General features: G+C 37.1%; 1 protein-coding gene across 5 annotated transcripts in view; it reads right to left on the bottom strand.

Annotated features, from left to right (window-relative positions):
* The window catches only part of OXR1 (oxidation resistance 1), a 69,816-nt gene extending 45,821 nt beyond the window's left edge, over positions 1-23,995 (bottom strand). For 4 of the 5 annotated variants that reach the window (XM_010167122.2, XM_010167123.2, XM_010167125.2 and 1 more), the window contains exons 1-4: positions 23,885-23,995; positions 14,475-14,582; positions 13,211-13,324; positions 7,848-8,000 (exon numbers count right to left, since the gene is read on the bottom strand). In XM_010167122.2, coding sequence (XP_010165424.1) covers positions 7,848-8,000; positions 13,211-13,324; positions 14,475-14,582; positions 23,885-23,923 — 414 coding nt within the window. In that variant the 5' untranslated portion in view covers positions 23,924-23,995. The remainder of the gene's footprint in view (positions 1-7,847; positions 8,001-13,210; positions 13,325-14,474; positions 14,583-23,884) is intronic. The other variant, XM_010167121.2, reaches the window with a different exon arrangement.
* Between the last annotated feature and the right edge of the window lie 243 nt (positions 23,996-24,238).

Here is a 24,238-nt window from a genome sequence, read left to right as displayed (position 1 = left end):
GAGAGCTGCTTCATGTGCTGCTGAAGCTTATCAGGAATTGAATAAATATCCAGCTCACTGATAAACTGTTCACAGTGATTACAAACATTGTGTATTGGGGGGGATTGGATTGTTTGTTTTCAGTTTTGTTTTAAGACAACATACCAGCACCACATGAAATACAGCTACACTCCTTCCCATTTCTGAAATCTGTTCCCAGCACTGTAATGGTCAATGACCTTCACAGCAGAAAAACAAAGATGCCATATAGTGAGCAGAAAGTTACAAGTTAAAAAAAACAACCAAAAAATGGTATGAAAGCCTACAACAATGAGCAATGGTATCACTATTATGGAAAAATGAAAAGTCTCAAAAGCAGCTCAAGCATCTGTACTTAAGTCCTCTTAGTCATTTAGTGCCTAGTCAGGTTTTAGAGTGCAAAGCATATGCTAAAGTCAGAAGAACCTATCTGCATAATACTAAGGTGTTTAAGACACTGAAACAAATCTGCCACTGGTATTTCTTTCCCAGCACTGTACTGTGGAAATAGACTGATAAGGTACACAAAGGAAATCCAAGATGACTGTCAACAGAAATTTACATTTGGTTATATTGACTGTTGTCTAGAAAATAAATTTCACATTACTACAAAAGTCAGTGAGTCTACTCAGAGGAATAACTACTTCTCTTTAAACAAATACTACTTCTGTAAATTCAGTACATAATGCAAAAAGCAGTATCATTTCTAAATCTGAGCTCTTTCATTAATGACCACACATGAAAGTGGAAATTTTATTAATACGCTACAGATCTGATCCTGAAAAGTCAGGGTCATAGTCTTGATGGCAGTTGAACTAGATGATCACTGTGGGTCCCTTACAGCTGAAATATTGTATTCTATTCTTTCACTGCCCACACATTGCATGTGGAGCTTCAGAACAGTCAGGCTGAAGAGGAAAAAAAAAAAGTAAGGTTGTATGGCTGCTCTAGCTGAAGGATTTAAATGTTTAACACCAACTTTGAAAATGGTATGTTACCCAGCAGAAGCAATCAGTAATCAAGTTCACTGGAGAACTCTTAAGTTTAGACTAAGATTTTGTCTTCAGTTGTTCATTATTTCAAGAAGAAACGATCCTTCCTTGATAAATTAAGTACACAGGAAGTGCTAAAGCTTTTTGAGGCTGCAGAGGACTTTAGGCAATAAATGGAGATGATATTTTTCTATCAAGAGGTGAGCTATCACAACTGGTATATCACCCATGTCATCAAGGTCCCTGGTTTTATTAAACAAACACAAAATCCAATGCTTTATCTGTGGTCTCAAAAGCAAGCTGAGAGACTGCTTCAGCTGGTAGTCCAGGTCAAAAACTGATTAAAGAATATTTTATTGAAAAATAAGTTAAGTTTCATAAGTTAATTTTACATTGCTTATCTGAACACTAGACAGTTATAATATTAGAATAATGTGTATGAAGAACTAGTTGCACATTTCCTCTCATTTCAGTTAGCTTGCTTCAGCTACAATTTTAGCAGTTCAGAAACCACCAATATACTCCACCCAAAACCCACAGGCCAGGCTTATCAATGTCTTAAAGAAATGTAATCATAACCAGGAAAAAAAGCCTGTTTCCAGGGCAAATTTGATTGTATTTAAAGACATTATATAGTACCTTGTGGTGTTTAGACACAAACACTGAGGAACAGTGGATACAATCTTTCTGTAGGCAGTGTTCAGCCAAAGAAGTGTGCAAGACAACTGACTACATAAGGAAAACAAGTTTAATAGATCTTCTATTAAAAATGAAAGCTTCTTAGAACAGTCTGACAATGACTTGTCTGATGGCAGAAAACCCCTAAACCTGTATATCAGGCAGTCATCTTTGACATGTATGGAAGATTCTGAAGTCTATCTCTGCAGCCTCAACCAAAGACAAAGCCAGAAATCTAAAATCTTGCTTATTTTGGTCTCAGAAGAAACCCTCAACACCAATAGGTAAATACTCAGCATGAAAATTAATCTGAAAATGTAATTCCACTTAAAATTTATTACACTGATAGAGAAATAGAGAATTAAACCTTTGGAACTATCAGGCTTTTAAGAATCTGATCAAACACTTCACTTGCAATGACTATACAGGTATCTTGAAAACACTGGCTTTATAGCTCCTTAACAAGAGATAACCTAGTTCATTGTTATATATTAAAAGATGAGAGGATTCAGACCAATGCAACATTTCCTGCTCACAAGTTATTTGATATGGTCCATGGTTACTACACGAACACTTCAAGGTACTTCTCTAAAGAAGAACTGCTGCCCCAAGTTTACAGGCTAGAAATGAGATTCTTAAAAATCTGAAACACTGATTATGTTCAGTGTCATTTTTTATTATTACCAAGGATCAGTGAATGTTAACCTAGGTAGCTAGGTATAACTCAGGTAACAGCCAGATAAGAAACATTTTGTTTGGTCCCAAGTCTTAATTATTCTTTCAGACATGCCAGTGTTTCTGCCACTTTCTCTAACAATTTATGTGACTCTTGTAAGACAAATATTTTCTGGCTTCACTACCTTCTAACTTGTTTGCAGGAGAAAAGCTTCCTTAAAAACCTGTGGAAGATTTATTACTCAGCAGATGGGGATTCTAGCACAGACAGAAACCAAGTGCTATTGATTCTGTGAGGGAAAAAAATAGATAACATCAGAACAAAATACCTAAGTGGGAGCATACATGCATTTAGCCAACACTGCTCCAGAATTCCTCATTGTGTTATGCTAGTATTCCCTGAAAGATAGAAACTGAAGCAGCTCCAGCCTTTGAGGGCTAAAACCACAGTTTCACATAAGATAAAAATGAAATACCCTCTTTAAAGGAGAGTACCTTAAACTTCATTCCCTGGTTGGTCTGCCATTATAGATCAGACAGACTTTTATGTCAGCATTGCTATAATACATATACTTCAGAACTATTGTCTCAGAGTAAGCCAGCAATGAACCTGTGAGCGTTTTAGTACCCTGCACTCACTTTAGGTTCTGAACAGACTTCTTTAGTTACACATTTGTGCACTACAGCAGCAGATGTCACAGTTGTTCTACAAAATACCTAGAAATGGGCAACACCACTGATGCCAGAAGGGGGATGGGTGGAGGGGGGGGAGAATATATCTACAGCATACTGCTCTTTAGTGACTTACTTTCGATAACCTAATCTCTGCTGCTATCTTACAAGCACCGAAGAAGACTGATAGCCCAAAGTCTGCTCACCATAAAGTCTTCTTATTTCCTTGCTTTTGGAGTAAGGTGAAAGTTCCAAAGCTCCCTCTCTGGCCTGTCTGAGCTGCTAAAAATAGTTTCAGTGTGAATATATTCTTCAGAGTAAAGAATAGCATGGGGACTTATTTACTAAGTACAGCCCTTTTTAGGCCCTCACCTACCCATAACAACACAGGGGGATGAGCCCAGTTTCTCCCTTGTGGCAATGCTCTGCCATGCTGCATCTTCAGCACAGATACTTTCTATGGTAATCAAATATTTGTTGAACATTTTAGAAACAGCTCTTTGACTTTATTTTATACAAATTCAATTTTCAAAGTATTTAAAAAAATAGTTTATACCAGTAATGCAGTTAGAGACACAGATCAGCAAATCAGAGCATAAGCAGAAAGACTGGGCAATAGCATGCACAATACAAACTCCTAGGTGACTCCAGTATACTGCTAGCATTTGCTCTGATCTCCTAATTCTCTAGCCCTGGGGAAAAAAAGAAAAAACTATATAAGCAGCTCAAATGTTAATAGAGCATCATGGGAAACAGTTTTTCAGGATGTTCTCCACCAAATAACCAGTGACTTGTTTCTCTTGGACCGTATTTCTAACTAGTTGATAAGGAAAAAAGTATCAAAAACTCTGTCAGTGGAACTGAAGTAAAAGTTAGACTCTACATATAGCTACCAAGTAGTTCAACATAATACTGTTACAGGAAGTTCTGGTTCTTGAACAAAACACCCCAAAATATCACTTGTAGAAGTCAATTTTTCTGTATATAAAACAGATTCTAAAGATATGAAGTGAACTTGTATTTGGGTGAAGTTCAGATTTAACAGCCTCAAGGAGAATTGCTGAGCCAATTTATTACTGAAAACTATGTGGACACACTAGGTTATTAAAAATAGATCCTGTTAGTCTTATAGCTGATCCAGAAAAATATTAATCCAGATAAGCAAAAGCCATGCATATTGGAAGTAGATTGAACTGCACCTGAGTGCAGATATTCCATTCTGAATAGGCTTTAACTTTTTTCCACTAAAGTTCCTTAAACCTCGGGAAGTGGGAGCCCTAAATCCTATACAATATCTGAGATGATAGAAATTCAAACAATCATGATAAAGGGAGGATTAGAGACAAACCTTATGACATTGGTGAGTCTGAACATTAAGATTAGGAAGTTGAGTAAAACACACTTAAAGTTTGAGGGGACTTCTGACAAGCAGTTTTCAAACAGGAGTTCTCTCTAAATAATTCTATTATGTTCTCGAACACGGAAGGTAGAACAAAATCTGTAATTCATTGTTTCTGAAGCCTTTATCTTAAAGATAATAATTTAGTTTTATTCTTTGTTTCTTGTAGAAGTTTTGAACAAACCTCGTCAATGTCCGTCTTTTCACTTCATGAACAATGTGTTTGTGTTTTTTTGAGCCCATATTGCCAGGTAGGGTATTTTGGGGGTTTTTGTTTGGTTTTAAGATTTAGTATTAGTAATCTTCTTTTACCTACTGCTTTTCAAAATAATGCAAGTAAACTAGCAAACATGAGAACCAACAAAGAATTTCAAAGCTTCTCTATTACTTTTAATTTCAATCAAGCAGACTCTTTAAGATATCTTTTTTTGCCTTCAACAAACACTGCAAAGAACGAAAAAATAAAGCAGCATACTTATCTACAAAAGCAGCAAATGGTGCGGCTGCAATAAAGGGCATGCTCACATTCTGTGATTCTGTAATGTGATACGCAGTGAACAGCGAGTTCAGGTGTTCCTCCACAGCATACTGGTTACTCTACACTGAATTTTTTGTCTGATGAGTACGTGGCATATCCATACCACCCCATTTCTAACTATGCTTGACACCTTGTCTCTAACAGTAGCCAGAAACAGATGACAAAGCAAATATTATAACAGAGCAAATGTTTCCAGGTTCCAGCTACTGCATGCTTGTCCAGTCACAGACTAAAACCAAACACACAAAAAGCAGTCTTGAAAAGTGAGAAACGAGCCAGTCTTACCTTAATGCAAGCACTTTCACATATGTGAAATTAAACACATTGAAAGAGAGGCTTTCACTAGATTTTAGCTTACAAGCATCAGTCACAGTGATGACTGAGACTTCACATCTGAAGCCCTATAAAATAGTTCACAATGAACTTCAAAATCACTTCCAGAGTGGGAAGCAGAGGATTAATCTTTTTAGCCTTCTCCAGAAAACCTTTGAAGATTTATCATCCTGCATCATCAGGAAATGTATCAAGGGGAGGATAAGACGACAGAGGATATTCCTACCACATGTGACACAAAGGCTAAATTACATGCTAAACTTAGGAAATCTGGCACTCAAATCTTAGCAAGTTAACATTCATTTCTCTCCCTACCCATCTCCCCAAGTATGGGCTGATACTGTAGTAGAGCATACAATTCTTCAGAAACAGAATTCTCCTTGAAGCTCGTGGAAAATAGGCTGTGACGATGCAAGTCAAAGACAGATGGTGTGAACCCTCCCCATAATGTTCTGATGAGGAATTACAGTACATGATCTGTTGATTATGGGGAGAGAGGCTCTGCAGAGGTATCTACACAGACTAGATCAATGGGCCAAGACCAATAGTACGAGTTGCAATAAGGGCAAATGCTGAGTTCTGCACTTTGGCCACAACCACCCCTGGCAGCGATACAGGCTTGTGGAGGAGTAGCTGGAGAGTTGCTCAGCAGAGAGGGACTTGGGGGTGTTGATAGTTGGGTGAACATCAGTCAGCAGTGTGCTCAGGTGGCCAAGGGCCTGTATCAGGAATGGTGTGCCCAGTAGGACCAGGGAAATTATCTTACCCCTGTACTGGGCACTGGTGAGGTCACACCTCGGGTACAGTGTTCAGTTTTGGGCCCCTCACTACAAGAAGGACATTGAGCTGCTGGACCATGCCCAGAGAAGGGCAACAGAGCTGGTGAAGGGTCTAGAGCACAAGTCTTATGAGGAGTGACTGAGAGAACTGGGGTTGTTTAGTCTGGAGAAGAGAAGGCTGAGGGGAGACCTTATCACTCTCTACAACTACCTGAAAGGAGGGTGTACAGTGGTGGGGGTGAGTCTCTTCTCCCAAGTAACAGGACAAGAGGAAATGGTCTCAAGGGAAGTTTAGCTTGGATATTAGGAAGAATTTATTTACTGAAAGGGTTCTCAGGCATTGGAACAGGTAGCCCAGGGAAGTGGTGGAGTCACCATCCCTGGAGGTATTTAAGAGTTGTGTAGACATAGTACTCAGGGACAGGGTTTAGTTCGGGACTTGTCAGTGTTGGGTTAATGATTGGACTCAATGATCATAAAGGTCTTTTCCAATCGAGGCAATTCTGTGATTCTGTGATAAAAATAATATGCTGTAAATTTTAACCCTAGATTATATTTTCCCTGTACAGACAATTTCTAACAGAGGCTCACAGTTGCAATTCCTTTACATCAAAGCACTTAAAAAGGTCTTTTAATGACCTGCCTGGGATCACTTTAAAAAAAAAAAAAAAAAAAAAAAAAGACCTAGGAACAGGATGTAAGGAATGAAGCAAATTAACTGCAAAGTAGAAGGAAGTAACAAACAAAGCTTTCCCAGTACTTGTCTTACCAACTCCTAACACATAGCTTTTGCCAACACACACGTACTGTCAAAAGGCCTCAAGGCTAGACATACACAGACCTGCAACCCTTTCCAACAGAAAAAAAAAAACAAAAAGCTGGTTTAGGAGATTCTTATTAATCTGTTTATCATTAGTGTAACTTATCTGCAAACCTACTGCTGAGCAACACAGGATCAGCAGTATTTGTATATACATACCAAAACTTCAGATGAAGGAGGAAGCACTACAAGTACTTTGAGTTCTTTGCATTCATTCAGCTTGAGTGAAGGCATGACTCTTCATGATTAAAGTGTCTAATAGTTATTTTTCTGTGGGGTGGGAGAGCAATACATTTATTTTCCCCTGAAGAGTTTTGAGGTAGTCTTTTGACATTGTTCTCAGTCCCTAAAAATCTGCACAAGACCTGAGCACCTATGAGCTGAATGCAATTAATTGTCACTAACTTGAAGGCATTTGTGTAATGACACTACTGAAAGAAGTGTAATTATTGCTTCAAAGGAAAAAAAATATTAAAAAAAAAATAAATCAAGATTTCTACCATCCTATACCCAATACAGAAATATTTCTTTACAGAATCAGAGTTTAATTCAGCTCGCACTGTTCTGCTTTAGGAAAATGGAAGTGAAGCTACACAACTTATAGTTTAAGGTATGTCCTTCTCCACTATAAGTAAAGAGAATTACTTATGTGAGATACTAATGTAGGGAACAGACATCATACCCTCAACACAAGAGAATCACTTAACATTATGGCTACATAAGGTTAATCGCACATTAACTGCTTGTATCATGTCTAAGAAGCAAGTAAGTCTGGGAATTCAAAGGAAGTAGTGAATAAAAAGTAATATATTCATATACATAGTTAAGTATATAAGCTGACCCATCTACCTATCAATAACTAAATTTTACTGTAGTTTATGGTTTAAGTGTACTTTATTTTTATATCTCATACAGTAACAGGAAAACCTGAATGTTTAGGTACCTTGCCATTAGTGATGTACTTGCAATTAATTTTCAGAAATTTCTCTGTAAATGCTTCCTCCTCTTCCGAGGTAGAGGAAACCACTCTTGCAGGCCGAACACACGCATGTGCTGGTGAAGCAGCCAACTCTTTCCGTTGGACTCCATCTGGATCCTGAAAGGGAATATAAAAAAAAAATAAACATGCCACAACCTTAGCAACCTGCCTTCTGTAATATTAACTTGAAAAATTTTTCTATTGTGTAATTTTTGTTCTTTAACACAAAAGCAAATGTAAAAATAGTGTTACAAATCCACTGCAATTTAAAGGACTACTATGATCTGACAGCATATATGACTAATGAAGCACACTAGTTTAACCAGCCCATGCTAAGAAATGCAAATGGGCAAAGATATTCAGAATCAACCTGGAAAGAAATTACAAAATAGTGATCAGAACTCAGAAGGAAACCATCTGATATACTGTCACATGCAAAATTTGAGCAAAAGTTAGTAGAAAGGATTATTTTCTAACTTCAACAAAAGTCCTATTAAATGTCTTCTGTTATCCTTCCATAATATTATACACTATTTTGTAAGGACCTGCTGAAGGTCAGCTAATCCAATCCTGTGTTCAAAGCAGGCCTAAGCCTACATTAGATCAAGTTGCCCATGGCCTTTCCAGTTGAGTTTAAGTCTTCAAGGATGGAGATTCCAGAGCATCTCCAAGAAACCCACTCCAGTGTTTAACCATCGTCACAGTGAAAATTATTTTCCTGTTATTTAACCAGGACCTCTTGTGCAACAACTTGCACCTGTTGCTGCCCATTGTTTTATGATGAACCCCTGAAGGTTCCAACTCTTCTCCTCCTCCCTCTAACCTATCTGCTAGGGGGTACAACACAGAAATCAGGTTGTCGATTAGTATTTTCTTCTCCAGACTAAAAAAACTGCAGATCTCCCAGGCAGCCCTTGTGCCTCATGTTTCAATTCCCTGATCATCTTAATGGCCCTCCACTGGACTCTCTCCAGCGTGTCAGTCTTTGTCTTGTACTGGAGGTGCCAGAATTGGACACAACACTGCAAATGCAGCTTCACAAGCCTCGCAGACAGGGGAATAATAATTTTCTTTAACCTGCTGGTATTCCACTTTCATCTGCCATCTGGCATGTGATGAGCCCTCACCATCACAAGTGGACATTGTTCAACATCTCTACCAGGAGACTAGCCTCAACCTCTCCTTGGCTCTTAGTCTTTCTCTACAAAGCTGCTACGTAGCTAGCCAGTCCTCACCCCACACTGCCACATGGGGCTCTTTCTGTCCCACGCAGGTCTTAGCTGTTGTTGAACTTCATAAGGTTTCTGTTACTTCATCCCTCCAGACTCTTGATGTCCTTCTGATGAAATGCCCTTGTCCTTCCCTCCAGTGTATTGACCACTTTCCCTAATTTTTGCTGCCCCCCACCTCCAAGCTTGCTCACAGCACTCTGACCTCTGTCCCACCATTAAAGTCACTTACAGACAGATTATGAACAATATCAGCCCAAATAGGGATTCTCAAGGATTCTTAACTGTCCACCACATAGAAAAAAACAAACAAAACCAAAAACCAAACAACAAAATATGACCAACCACATACACAAATGCTGACTTGTTTTGAACCTGAAGATCCTGCCAATTTTCCAGCCCATCTTGTAGTCTACCCATTCAGTTCACATTTCTCCAGTATTATAACAGGGCTGCTTTGGGACAGTGTTCAGGGCCTGGCTCTAGTAAAGGTAAGTAACATGCACTGCTCTTCCCTCATCTGCTGAGCCAGTCATCTCATCACAGAATGCAATCGCTTTGGTCAGGCATGCTATGTCCTTGGTAAATTCACTCAGGCTTTTCCCAACCATCTGTCTTTCACATACCTGGACATAAGTTCCAGAAGATTTCCTTCATGACCTTCCTGCACAGATAACAGGAAGTTATCTATCATGCTGTCTAACAGTACATCCAACAAACTAGTGAACATGGAACCCTACCAGGGACTGGACAGACATAAAAAAAATGTTTTCAAATAGAAGCTACACGTATAATATACAAACTGTGCCAGCCTATTTTATAATCACCCTGTTTATAGCAACCCTGTCTTGGACCTCAACCAACATTTAAAGACTTTCATTTCATACATAACTGCTATTTTTAGTTACTAATAAAATATTGCTATTTATAAAAAAATGTGAACTTCTATGTTCCCTTTGGTTTTCTGCTTTTCTGTTCAGTTCTATTCACTAGTACAGATTGCAGCTAAATGTTTTTAATCATATCCAGGAACATTATGCACAACAGTTCATCATCTCTGGCACTACTTTAGCCTTTGCCTGCATCTTTCAATTTGACTTAGAAAGCAAACAAAAAAACCTAATGGAACAACTTATAGAATACTGAACTGAATTTTGCTGAAAAAGCTTATGAAGATATAACTAAAAAGCAAACCTCCTGGAGATGAGTTCTACTTTTATATACACCTTTCTCCTAAAAATTATGTGGTCATCTTTGTGATGCATATAACTTAACAAGTGGCTGCAAGAATTCCCAGCTGATATCCAACTATTTCTCATTCATACTGTCACACAACATAGAAGCAGGAATAATACTGGTGGCAGACTTTAAAATTTAATAATGACACCCCTGTCACTACATATTTTTAAATGGATTTTAAGTTTTATACGTAGTAAAGCTTATTGTATCTTTTCAAATATGTGCATCAGACTACTGAATAAAGAAACTCTTCACAAAACCCAGTAGCATAAGAAAGGCTTAAAAATCTAAGGTGAAGTCTTTACGTACACACCGACACTAACAAACTTATTGAAATACACACTGCAGTCTTAGCTTAAGCGTAGCAATGGAAAAAAACTTGACACAGTTATTCAGGTCTTATATTAGACACGTGCTGGTTTGTATTTAGTACATAGTTGTGTTAAACTACTCCAGTGTTTGATAAAATAGAAATAAAAGAACAGAATGTATCGTAGTTTATATTTTGCCTTAACAGAGGCTCAGATGTTGGTTAGTTATCTTACTCAATTTCTAGCAAGAACTCACGAATTTCAATAACCATAGCACAACAGAAGACTCCTTCATATTATACAGTGTAATACATCCTTTTTACCTTGAAATGTGCTAAATTTTAACTGTAAATCTGGAGTAAAAATTGGAGGACAGTCAAAGACGACAGACATAGAAACAGAACATTAGAAAATATATGCTAGTATTTCTCTCATTCATAAGGACAGTGATCAGCAAAGAGAGAAAAGAGAAATATGAAAAATGGGTGCTATGATGAAGAGCAAAATCCTCCAGCCTTAATTCCTCAAATAGAAGACGAGTGCTTTCTGTGTTACTGATTTTACTGTTTGAAAGAAAAAAACAAAAACAAAAACCGAAACCAAACCAAAACCAACAAAACAAACAAGCCCCACAGACAGATACATGGAGTCCACATTGACAGGTACAAGTGATTTTTGTTCTTTGCTTTCTTTTGACAAACTGTACCTAGGAACACCCCTTCCCTCCTTACATGTCTCAGAACATGACCTCAGAAACAGAAATTTCCATAACACTTTATTATATATTGTCACATTGATCATTTGTTCGATTTTCCCTGAAGCATTTAAGAACTTCGAGTGATCCACAACAGGTAATGAGATGCACAAAATAGTTTGGCAAGAATACAGTAAGTGTCAGTTAAATGAAATTTAACGCTCAAATTGTTGCTAACATTGAACTGCATACAGTAAACAAAGCCTTTTGCATAAAAGGATTTTAAATTTTGAAGTATTTTATTCTACTTTGTTTCTTCCACACTTTCAATCTTCTATCTCTGCTATGTGTATAGACTCAATAAATAAGTTTCAAATAAGTTACAGATATGGTTACACTATTAAGCCTCCTCATCTACTGTATGCAAACAAGCATACATAAAATAATCCAAAAAAGCAAGAATAAAGTATTTTTCTGCTATGGGATCCAGTGTATTGTAGGAAGATCTCTAACTTCTAGTAATAAAACTAATAATTTTCCCCTGAGTAACTTCTGATAACATATGCAATATGGTTAGGCCTAACTACTAGTTTTTGCAGACTAGTCTATTTACTGTGCTACAACACATTCATTTTGCTGTAAAACACAAAAAAATATTCAGTACAAATGACAGCAAACACCTCATAAGAATATGCATACTAGGTCAGAGTAAAGGTATAATAGCAAAACGAAACAGTAATTTTCGGTAGAAGGGTCATATCAGCCTTTGTAATGCAGCTTGGGAACCTATTCAGCAACAAAGCAACACCTTTATATTTAAACTACTCCGGACCACATCATGCAAGCAAATAAATAAATGCTTCAAATCTTCCTAAACTTTGAACACACAGAATCCTGCAGTAGACATTACATCATGCAAGCAAATAAATAAATGCTTCAAGTCTCAAATCTTCCTAAACTTTGAGCACACAGAATCCTGCAGTAGACATCTGACAACCTGACTGAGCACTATCAATAGGTGTTATCAGGAAAATTTGTTATTTGAGAGAAAAGATAATAATAATAACTGGGAAAAGAATAGTAGTGATACAGTAAGAAACATCTGAAAAAGGTCGTAATTGCATAAATTGCAGAGAAGCTCAGGCTCCAATACTGCATCTTCCTGGTTGGAGTTCTCCTCATGGAATACTGCTGACAGCAAACCAGTGTTCCTGGAAAGATACGCTTTTACAAAGCACCTAGCCAAAAATCTACATTCCAGCTGAATTACAGAGCAGCTCTGATTGTTTAGTTTGACAGTATTTGAAAACCTACAAAGCCAGAACTACTGAGCAGAAGTCAGCTATAATCAAATCTGTATTAGCCCTCCACTGAAACAGTCTTTTTTTTTTTTTTCTTCTTCTTTGTTTTGCTAAATGAAACTAGAGAACCTTCTCTCACACCTCCACAGGGAGCAGGGGGAGCTCTTACCTTTTCACTTTTTAGCTCTCTTGCCAGTGCATCATTGCTACAAAAACTATCAATAAGATTAGAGACAAACGTTTAACTAGTTCTGAAAGGTAACAAATACAGAAATGCAACAGAAAATAGCATTTAAGAATTCAGTGTGCAATGTTAGTGTTTTGCTACATATAATTTGCCTTCAAATCAGTTTTCACATAGAAAATTGATTTACAAAAATTAAAAGCTTGTCTTTACTTTTTAAAAGGTACTATTTTACTTTTCAACTCTGAGCGTTGTAAAATATTTTCTACCCAAAATGAAAGGACAGTTTAAGAAGAAACCACAGCATCTATAACATTTATCTTGCAAGGGCAAATTAATTTCAAGGACAACAGGTATACCTACATTTACTGTAGCCTTGTCAAGCTCTGCTTCGGAAGATGTAGGTGATAGGGGACTTATAGGACTTAGAGAGGGGGAGCTGTCCACACTAGAAATGTAGTCTGGGTCAGGAACATACAAAATCTATAAAGAAGATATAGTGTAGTTAGAAGTTATGCTTCCAGGTTAATTTTAGATTTTCCACAAGTTCAGGTGTATTTGCTATGCTTTCTCAAAATAAGCTATACAAAATAATTCCTGCTCCCATTAGTATTAACAGAAGCTATGAGTTAAGGGAATAAACAATACCACACAGAGTACTTCTTAATTCTAGCTTTTAAAGTATTTAAATGCTATCTTGAGATAAGACTGATTTTTCATCATAATAATTGAGGGAAAATTTCAGATAGAAAGCATTAAAAGTATACAGCATGCCAGAAACACCACATACAGTGTCGAAGGAAGACCTGTACAATTATTTCTCTTGCTATTACTCTACTATTTGAGCAACCAAGAAATGGGCTGAGGAACAAATTCATTGACATAATTATTAGCACTGAATGCAAAAAAAAAAAAAATCTGCTGAGGTTATTCACCCCTTAAAGATGCTTTTTGGAAATGGTATGCATTCAAGCAGCCTAGATGTATTTTTGCAGCACTCAGAAATAAACACAGAATTTTTTCAAACAGAGGGCTAATACCAAATGGCCAATGGTGAATACTGTAGCTGACCTATCACTTGTTTCCAGGCCTGGCTTTCAAAGAGAAGTGAAATGTGAAGGCAAAAAAAAAAAAAAAAAAAAAAAAGAAAGAAAGAAAAAGATGTAAGCAATAGTAACCTATAAGTAATGAATGATAGTTCATATACTGCTGGTAAAGACAGCAAGTTTTTGGAGTGGAATAGAAACATTATTCAATTTATTAAAATATAATTGCAGGGAGTAACATGCAGTCAGGAATGCTGTTTGTAAGCAGTACCCTGAGCTAGAGTCAGTAACCATCCTGTTGTATTTACAAAGTAACAATGTAGCTTGTACCCAAGGGTTATTATACCATTAAGTATAAATAGTTTTAAAAGTTCTCTGATCTTATTTAAGAGAGACAGGTAGCTTCATTACATGTTCCCTTTTTAGGTACAAGGAATTCACAAACTAGAGAAAACTGAAAAACTCTTTTTACAAGGCCAAGAGGAAAACCAGTAAGAAAAGTACTTTAACACTTTCTCTGGTAGAGATGAGAAATATAGGGGAAAAACGTCTTTGTTGGATAAGTAACATATATAGTTTAATAGTACCTGTCCAGGAACGACTGCTCTGGAGAAAAGCTTATTTAATTGAACCAGTTCATTGGGTGTTGTATCAAATTTCAAGGCAATACTGTTTAAAGTATCTCTTGATTCCACCTGTATCAATTGGGGAAAAAAAGAAAAAGAAGAACAAACCTGTAAGCAGTTAGTTCAAATAGTGGCTTAGAAATTTTATCACATGGTAGATTTACTGGGAGTTTTATGAATTTTAAGTCTTCATATCTTAAAACTGCTCAAAAAAACCACCAAACCAACAAACCCAACAACCCACAAAAACCAAACAAACCAAAACAAAACAACAAACCCCAGAAAACATACCACCTACCCACTAATATTAGTCTGCTGCAATCCCGAATAAGGACATCTGCCTTTCAGGTGGCCAGAAATATCAGTCACATACACTGGACTGTAGGCTGAGCTACTGCACCAGAACTTCTGGTCTATAAATTCACTGCTGGGTATGACTGGACCAATACATGATTGACTGTTTTCACAGAACCCTTCATTCTCCCTCTTCAACTCCATTCTTCACTTATGGAAAAGCTGAAGCAATCGCCATAAATGCAAACACACTCTCTTCCTACTGCAATAAGCTTCTGTTAACATGACTTTCAAGTAAAATCCATCATTGAGATAAAAAGAAAAAATACTGAAGTAAAACAGGTCAATCAGTGTGACAGCAGATGGAGCACAAGCATTTTGAGTAGGTGATTCCCAAGTAAGGAAAGTATTTTTTCAACATCTTATTTTCACCTCCATCTCCCAAAATGTATTCAATATGAACCCATAGAAGAAAGCAAAGGGAAAAAAGTTTTATTCACAGACAGTATTTCAGAATAAAGAATTAGAATCACAGAATGGTTTGGGTTGGAAGGGAGCTTAAAGATCATCTAGTTCCAACCCCCCTGCCATCAGCAGGGACACCTTCCACTAGACCAGGTTGCTCAAAGCCTCATCCAGCCTGGCCTTAAACACTTCCAGGGAGGGGGCATCTACAACTTCCCTGGGCAACCTGTTCCAGTGTCTGACCACCCTCACAGGAAAGAATTTATTCCTAATATCTAATCTAAACCTACCCTCTTTCAGCCTAAAGCCATTTCCCCTTGTTCTCATTAATTGCCCTTATAAAAAGTCCCTCCCCAGCTTTCTTGTAGCCCCTTCAGGTATTGGAAGGTCGCTATAAGATCTCCCCAGAGCCTTCTCTTCCCCAGGCTGAACAGCCCCAACTCTCTCAGCCTGTCCTTATGGGAGAGGTGCTCCAGCCCTCGGGTCATCCTCATGGCCTCCTCTGGACTCATTCTAACTAGTCCATGTTTTTCTTGTGTTTTAGCCTGTATTTGTGCTCGGGGTTGCCCCGACCCAGGTGCAGGACCTTGCCCTTGGCCTTGTTGAACTTCATGAGGTTAGCACAGGCCCCATCTCTTAAGCCTGTCAAGGTCCCTCTGGATGGCATCCCGTCCCTCTGCAACTGCACCACTCAGCTTGGTAAATTCATAGCAAGCATTTAAGAACAGTGTAGATTATATGACAAAGGAGCCTACAACCAAAATAACTTTATTGTATAACGGCACAGGGCTTCATAAACACTGCACCAGGAAAAATGACTTATCAGTCAAGGGAAGATGAAGCAATACAAGCAAAGCTACATTTATGTTGTATGGAGCACAGCTAGAAAAAAAAAAAAATCCACTGACTCCTGTCTTAAGTGTCTTCTCATTTGTCCCTCTTATTACATCTGCATAAGTTATACACTTTCCACTCTATATAAATAGTGTTAGAGTACTTATTCACAGGTTTAACTTTCCTTCTGTTTTCAGGCTATTCAGTTAACTTGAACTTTTCTTGTCAATTACAGAAAATGACGCTTTCTCTTGAATTCCCTTTTCTTTACTTAATTTCCAAGGGAAAGTAGGGATGGGGGGAAAAAGTGAACTTTCTTCATAGTGCAAGTTCTACACACAACTGTTCTGTAGAAAGCCAGTGGATATCATTAGCTGATTCTGCATACCCACTAGGTATCTTGTGCTCTTCCCTTACTTCCTTAACAAAAATGTGGGATCACCATGTCTTGTATGCTTTGTCAACTGTGTTCTGCTTGAACAATTGAAGCAGAGTAGGGAAAAAAAAACAAACAAACCTGAGGGTAGGGTAACAGGAGGGAAGGAAAAGTCTGAGTATACATGTTTTAATAGCTTTTGGTACTGCTTGCTCTGAGAGTAGACCTTGACCTTACACTGTCACACAGAAAAAGGCAGCATTTGGAGCCAAAAGAAAAAGACACTGTTTCCATAACTGCACTGCAGTGAAGGTAAGTAACAAAACATACACTGGGCTAGCCTGCTTCCAGCCATACTTTCTTGTGGACTGTTCCAGTTGAATTAAACTAATAAGCATTGTATGTTTTGGTGTCAGTAGAATGTAACAAGGCACACTCACTCTTCACAGAAGCAGCAAACATTTTCAGAAGAATATGTATCTACAAGTTATAGTGTTAATTAACATTGAATGATTAAATATTTGATATTTTAATATATTTTATTTGCATTTCAAGAAAAGCTGGCAAACAGAGCTCCTATTGGCTGCAAAAGTAGTACATAAAAAGTTAAATTAATTGCTCCTCAAGACATAGTTCCACTTAAATATTCCAAAACTTAACACCATACAGAACACTCATCCCAAAAGAATTTAAGAAAAGGAAAGTTTTCTCTTTATTAACTTTTTTCATATTAAGGAACATATATTGACAGTACAGGAATAACAAAGTTTAACTGACAGATATAAAAGTAAACTATATCCTTTAAATACAGAAGTGGGTTGTACTGCAAGAGAAAGTGCTACAAATATAATATACACTGAAGGCTGTTATAGTTCAACAGACCAAAAAAGAGGGCAATTTGGGTTAGTAACATAATTAAGGTTCACAACTGAGAGTTAAAGAATTCCTTTCCATACAGAATTCATTATCATTTTGTAAAGGTGCATCTGTCAGCCTAGATTCACTAAAGAAAGAAAGATAAGTATTGCCAAAGAAATGGCAATTAGCTTTTTTTAGATAATTTTCTAATTCTGTTATGACAATTCTTTAGCTAGGAAGCCATTAAGCTAAATAAAGCAGCAAACATCTCTCTCTATTAGTAATTCAGGTATGAAAGACTGTATCGTATTACTTCTTAATAACTCAGCACTATATGTTCACATAGATATGTGAAAAATAAGAATATTCTCATATGCCACTTTTAATTGGTACTAAAGTAAAAATCAAAACAGGACCCTAACTTGACTAGGTATGTACTACTTGCTCCAGAGACAATAAAAGAACTGACAACCATATCAAGGAACAGTAGTGTTTCCACCAGAAGCTCTACATAATACAGAAGGTTTGCTAAAACAAACTGTAAACTGAGATATAAAACCTTTGCCTAATTTAAAAGTCTGCTCTCACATAGGTGTTAGAGGACAACAGTTGCTAGGCAGATATTCCTTAAGTATCACTTAAGGATTGAAACATTTAAGATTTTAGACAAACTTATGATATATGATATAAAATAAATTCATTAAAAGTATTCAATTAAAACCCACAAAACTTAAGCCCTTTAAGAGCGCATTCACTCTTTTCTGCCTTCAGAAATAAAACCATCTGGTGAGATCTCTTGGCAACTAAAGAGTTTATCTCACAAATCACGAACACAAGAAGGGCAAATATAAGCTTCCTTTTCTTATTTGGCTGTAAAGTTTGCACAGGTGAATCTCCACAGTACATGGGATTTCAGAGACTAGCACTGATACCTTCTTAAAACAGAGAAACTGTTCGTGTAATAAAGACTTCCTGAAGTATCTCCCTGTATTTGAAGGCCTATTTTCCAATTCTCAGGCTTCCTATTATTTCAAAAATAGAACCTGAACAGCTAAAATCTCAAATAACAACTTTGTGGAAAAGCATAGTTTAAGAACTAAGGAATTAAAAGTGTGCCACTAATACTACAGTCGCCCTCTCAGCTTTTCCAATCATTTTTTCCCCATCAATTCAATACCAGAGGAGAGGGCAGTAAGTCATTCCTTCCCTCCCAGGAAACAAACTTGCTATACATTATGCATGTAGCTATTTAAATACTATTCTGAATATTAAGTATTTTATATAAATATTTGGATATTAAAGGATTATGCTGAATCTTTATGGGAAAACTCCCCCTTTTGAGAAGAGAAGGGGGATGATGACCAGTGATTGCATTGCTTCGTTATTTTAAAAGAACGGCAAGATTTGTTCCAACAGAAATAGCCCTCTGAAAAACAACCGCTAGGTATGTGAAAACACTATTTCATTCACTTAAACAATACTAAATGGATTTGAGTAGGTCAGCTGGTGCCTTGAAGTGGTTCAATACATAACATGCACTTGCGTTGCTTCCTTCACTATACTGACTTCAGTACAAAGACTGGAAGATAGTGATTAATGAAAAAGTAAAAAGAAAACAAGAATCACTTCTTTAGGACAGAGTTAAACTTCACACACACAAACTCTGCTTTGTACAATAACTGTTGTTGAAAAAAGAGCTTCTTAAAATATAAATAGCTTTCCTATACTCAGTAACAAGAGTTTCTAGCCATCAACTCTCTTATGTAGAGATAAGACACATAAGACCTTATTATCCAGCTACTGTTACCTTATGTAGTCACTTACATACATATACAAATAAGTCTAAAATTTTAAGTTAGCTAAAATCAGTTTTTACAGATATGACTAGATACAGAAAGAGCCACTTAAGATCCATACCTCTCATCTTCCTTCTCCAAGAAAATCCCAAATCAAACACTCCCTTCAAATCACTGCGTCCCCATTTGAGCAGAAGTACATCCCATTACCCCCTTTTCCATTTTTAATGGACCACTACTTGTATACCTGAGTTTGCCAGGTGTGCTTTTGTGCACCAGTAGACAAAATAGCTTCAGAGTCACCACAGACAATGGTTCAAATTGCCTTCATTTCTGTCAGATCAGCAGCTCACAAAGTTATTTAAAAGCCTTATTTAAAACCAAATTCTCTACTGATATTTTAATGAACTTTACTGTCATTGCATCTCAACTGGAGTTCACTCATTCCTCCATTAAAAATTATACATTGAATACATATAAATCAGAGTGCATATTTTTTTCAAGTCTTCAGTATTACAAGACTAGTTGTCCAAAAACCAGAAAAATAACAAAACAGTAGTTTAATAGTATTAAAAGGAACTAACAAAATTAAAGAGATGAGAAGACTAGCAGAAGTTATGAGGACAAAGGAGAGAAAACAACACAACAACTTTGGTGCTGTACCCAAGCCTTTAGAAACATCAAGTTAACTAATTGTTATAGGCCTAATTTCTACAATAAGCAACATCAGGAAAATAGAACTTGTAAAGATCATAAAAGCAACTTCAAAAAAATTTTAAAATCAGGTAAAAGGTACCACAGATAAAGTAATATGTCATCATTATGATCCACATTTTCTGAATTTCCCCAGATTGGGGAAAGTCTATGACAGTAGCATGCTCAAAGAAAACTGTCAGTCAGACAAGAATACAATCTCTGGCTTTGAAATGGCAGCACCAAGCAAAAAGCAAAAACTCTTTAGTGTGTAGTAGTCTAAACAGCATGTAGAGGCTTTACAATGGCAATAAAACCAGCTGCACCAGAACAGAGAAGAACCTTTAGCACTCTCTATCCAAGCTACCTTTAGAAGCAAAATCTGGTTAATCTAGAAAGATTTTAGCAGATACTCACCATTTATCTACTCTCAAAATAAATACATTCAGCAAGTTATTACAGTAAGAAATTCCAAATATTTATGCTCAAAGTCTAGCAAACTTTCACCTGTTTGATGGTCACCACAAAAGCACTTTCCACCCACACCCCTTGGAACTAAGAAAGGATCAAAAATTCCTCCTTGTTCTACCTTAAGAAGCTGACTTCAGAAGCTCCTGTAGTTTTGTTCTCAGTATACACCATCTAACTAGCTTCTAAATAAAACAACAACAACAAAAGAGAGTCCAGACCCAGTTTCTGGATGCTGGGCTTAGCACTGGGGAAAAGGTCACATGTAGGAAGACTAGTAAGGTCAACACTGAGGACTCTGGCTTAGAACAGTCTTAAGACTCTGGTCTACTCTAAGTTTCTGTGACTTTCATTAATTGTGTGAGGTTCTTCTCATGATCTGGCCAATATACTCTCTGTATTAGATGCTTATCTGCTATTTCAGTAGCAGATAAGCAGATCAAAGTCTTTGATCACCAGAGAGTTAAAGGGGAGGGAGTGGGGCAGGGAAAGGAAGTCTTATATTGGAGCCTCCAACACTGATAAACCAGATCATCTGCCTCAGTTGCTCACTTGTAATCTTTTTTTTAAAGAAAAAGTGCTTTTCCTGTATAGTCTATTGCACTTGAGAAAAAAAAAAAAAACCTATCTGTAAACAGCCACAATGATTTCCTTTTTCTTCATCGAAAGGAAAAGGAGTTAGAAGGCTTTTGTTGAAGTCATGCCACTGCCAGCATTCTATTATCACTGGTGATCAGTGACCAACACTGCTTATGCTCCATTATTTGTCTGTAGTTAGCTCTTCTAACACCTGTAGGCAGACACTGGTTGTGCTTGTACTACACGTAACACAAAAGACTCCTAGTGCAATATTAATAAAATGAAGTTATGTCAAATAAACAACAAAAATGCTATTTCCACAACATGAAAAGGACTAAAGAAAGTTCTAGCTAGCAATGATAATACACCTAAACTATTTGCTCTGTTGGCCCTTACAGCCTGTTCACATGTGTCAGCTGTGTGCAGGAGGGGAAAACAATTGGTTTGGAGCACCACCTATGAATTCTGAAATAACAGATAGTATCAAATCTCATCTAATCTGTTGACTGACATTCAGAAGAGGAGAAACTATATTAATTAAAAAAAAACAAACCCAAAAAAACCACAAAACCAAACAAAAAACAAACAAAAAACCTCCAAAACCCCCCCAAACCTGTTCACTGTCCAAGCAGCAACAGTGAAAATAAACCAGAGCTTTCTGTAGTCTTTAGAAGCAGCTTAGGACTTGCCTTCTTCACTCTGTACCATATCAGTTGACACCATCTCACTGGTGCTATCTACAGAACAGTAGTTCTAAACTTTTATGCTTTGGGAATTTTAGATTAAAGTCTTCAACATTAACTGCTTTTTGGCTTTAGCTTTAAAGAAAAAAAAATATTGTTTATTTGTCCCCAAAGTAATGATTTCCATAAAAAAAAATCTCATGGGAAGTGTACTTCACCTTAAAAACCCATAGTTTGCATCAGTGAGACTCCATCTCACTCCGAACTTCAGGAACACAAATAAGCCCTTCCCTCCTAAAACAATGTAGTTACTTGAAAAAAAACCAAACCCATATTAAATTATTATTTAAAAACCAACAAAAAACAAACAAGCAAACTAAAAAAAACAAACCCCACTGTTACTTTAGAAAGATTTTAGCAGATACTCACCATTTATCTACTTTTCAACAATTTGAGGAGGGGGCAGGGAGTATGGTTTCTGCCTTGGTCCTTCTACTGCTTCTCAAAGCAGCAACACATGCAGACATATGAATATGTGTGTGTGTGTGTGTGTTATTGCTTTGAGAGGTAGTAGGATGAAGGTAGAAACCAGACCTAAGTTCATCTCTTCACATGGAATAAAGTCATAAACTGTAACAGTGGGAAATCATCACAATAGTTACCAGACCTCTCTTATACATACAGCAAACATAACCTCAGTTCCTAAAGGTTAGAGCTGCTTATTTGATTAAAATATACACACACGACACACACCCAAAAGCTCTGAAAACTTGATGCTACTCAAGTACTTCACGAGTGAGATGTACAGCAAGACCAGACAGAATACAGCATTTGTGAAGCTGAAATGCACCATGTTGCATATTCACAACAGGCTCCTTCAGAAGTTGGACTAAGTTTAAAGACAGAAAGTCTTTGATTCTTGTGAATTGCCTTTTTGACTCACAAAGAAGTGATGCATACTTCAGTACATATTAAGAAAGTTATTTTTGCAACTAAAACCCCACCTACTGGAAGACAAAAACCTGCAGAAGTACATGACAACTTGACACACACATACCAATTTAAAAAGGAAAGCTTGGTGCTTTAGCTTTGCCTGGAATCTTACAGAGGGTACCCTACAAGGTAAATGCACACACATGGTGGCAAGAGACAAGTTAAGGGGATCTACTGACTGAAGAGAAACCTCAGCTTAACAGAGTTACACCTGAGCATTTTTTTCCCACTTACTTCAGACAAAATGAGGTTAATGTAATAGAAACAGCAGTCACATTTACTTTACTCTTCTTCAGCTGCTACAACCTAAGCAGCAGAAATTTCTTTTTTGAATTTCAACTTCAAGTAAATCTTTAATATAGGCTAGAATTATATTCAAATTCCCAATATAAGCCACACTAATGAAGTGCCTTTCACTCCAATACACACATCCTCTGCCTCTCTCCAAATGACTATGACAGCTATCACAGCCCTCCCAGTAGTCAAGTCATACCACAGCTTGGCTTAATGTAACATAAAGAGTTAAGTCTCTCCCGTATCTCATTCTTGGAATAAGAGAATACCAAGAAGCCAAGTTAAGACTTTTTATAAAGAAGTTCTCATTTTTATTTTATCATGTCCAGCTTCAAAAGCATTCAAAGATAACTGTGATAGACTTTTCCTATTTTAATGTCAACCCTATAAGCATTATTTCTAGGCTTAATTATATTTCTAGTATATAACACAAGACAGATACTTCTCACTTCAGTTTCCCTTAGTAACCACAAATGCGAAAAGCTGACTGCAGCACAGTTTGAGGGTCATTTCAAGAACAGAACAGGCAGAGAAAGGCTCCATTTTCAGATACTGCTGTGGAAACAGATCTGTATAGTAAAAGGTATAGACCTATGACTACTATTAAGAGAACACCAGAAGGTCAGATATAGCTTCCTCACCCCCCACCTTCATTCTGTTATTTCTCCTGATGTCAACAGTTTATTAATAATACTGAAAGCAGGGAACTCGCACATGATTTTATACTTAATGTTATTTACCGTTTCTAACTAGTTACCTAAAAAAGAATCAGATTGATTAGGTTGGGCTTTTTTTTTAAGGAGGAGGGGAGGAGGGGGAGGGAAATAACCTAAAGGAAAAAAACCCCACAAATAAAAAAGCATTACTCAAGTATTACTAGCTAATTCATGATTTTATACCTGTCAAAATAAGCTATCAGATACACGGAATTCTAAGATTAAAGGTAATGCACATTACTGTTTTCCTTATATTTTGTAATGAAACTTTAAGTCTGTACTTGCTATGCAATGACATTCTAACAATAAAGCAGTAACTTACAGAATATTCAAGAGTCCCTTTAGGCTTTTGAAAAGACATTCGTCGCCCATCTTTCTTGTCTGGGGTCTTCTTCTGGCCAGTGTCTGAAAAAAATTGAGGCAATGTGCGTGTTAAATTCATTTTCCTCTCTCAGTACTGTCACAGGCTGCTGACTACAGCCCCGTGGGCAGACATCTAATTCACCAGTTACACAGCTTGCTCCCAGTGACTCTGTCTAACAGACAACCGGCTGCTAGAACAGGGACTTCATTCCTCTGCAGTGCTTTAAGAATTAGACCAATATAAACTACTGATAACTGGGAATCAACTAACTGCACAAGTACTTGCTGCTTTCCAGGAAGCTATTAATGAAGG

Source organism: Antrostomus carolinensis, unplaced genomic scaffold, assembly GCF_000700745.2.
Source record: "Antrostomus carolinensis isolate BGI_N321 unplaced genomic scaffold, ASM70074v2 scaffold7384, whole genome shotgun sequence".
Taxonomy (NCBI): Eukaryota; Metazoa; Chordata; class Aves; order Caprimulgiformes; family Caprimulgidae; genus Antrostomus; species Antrostomus carolinensis.
This window is presented reverse-complemented; position numbering and strand designations above follow the sequence as displayed.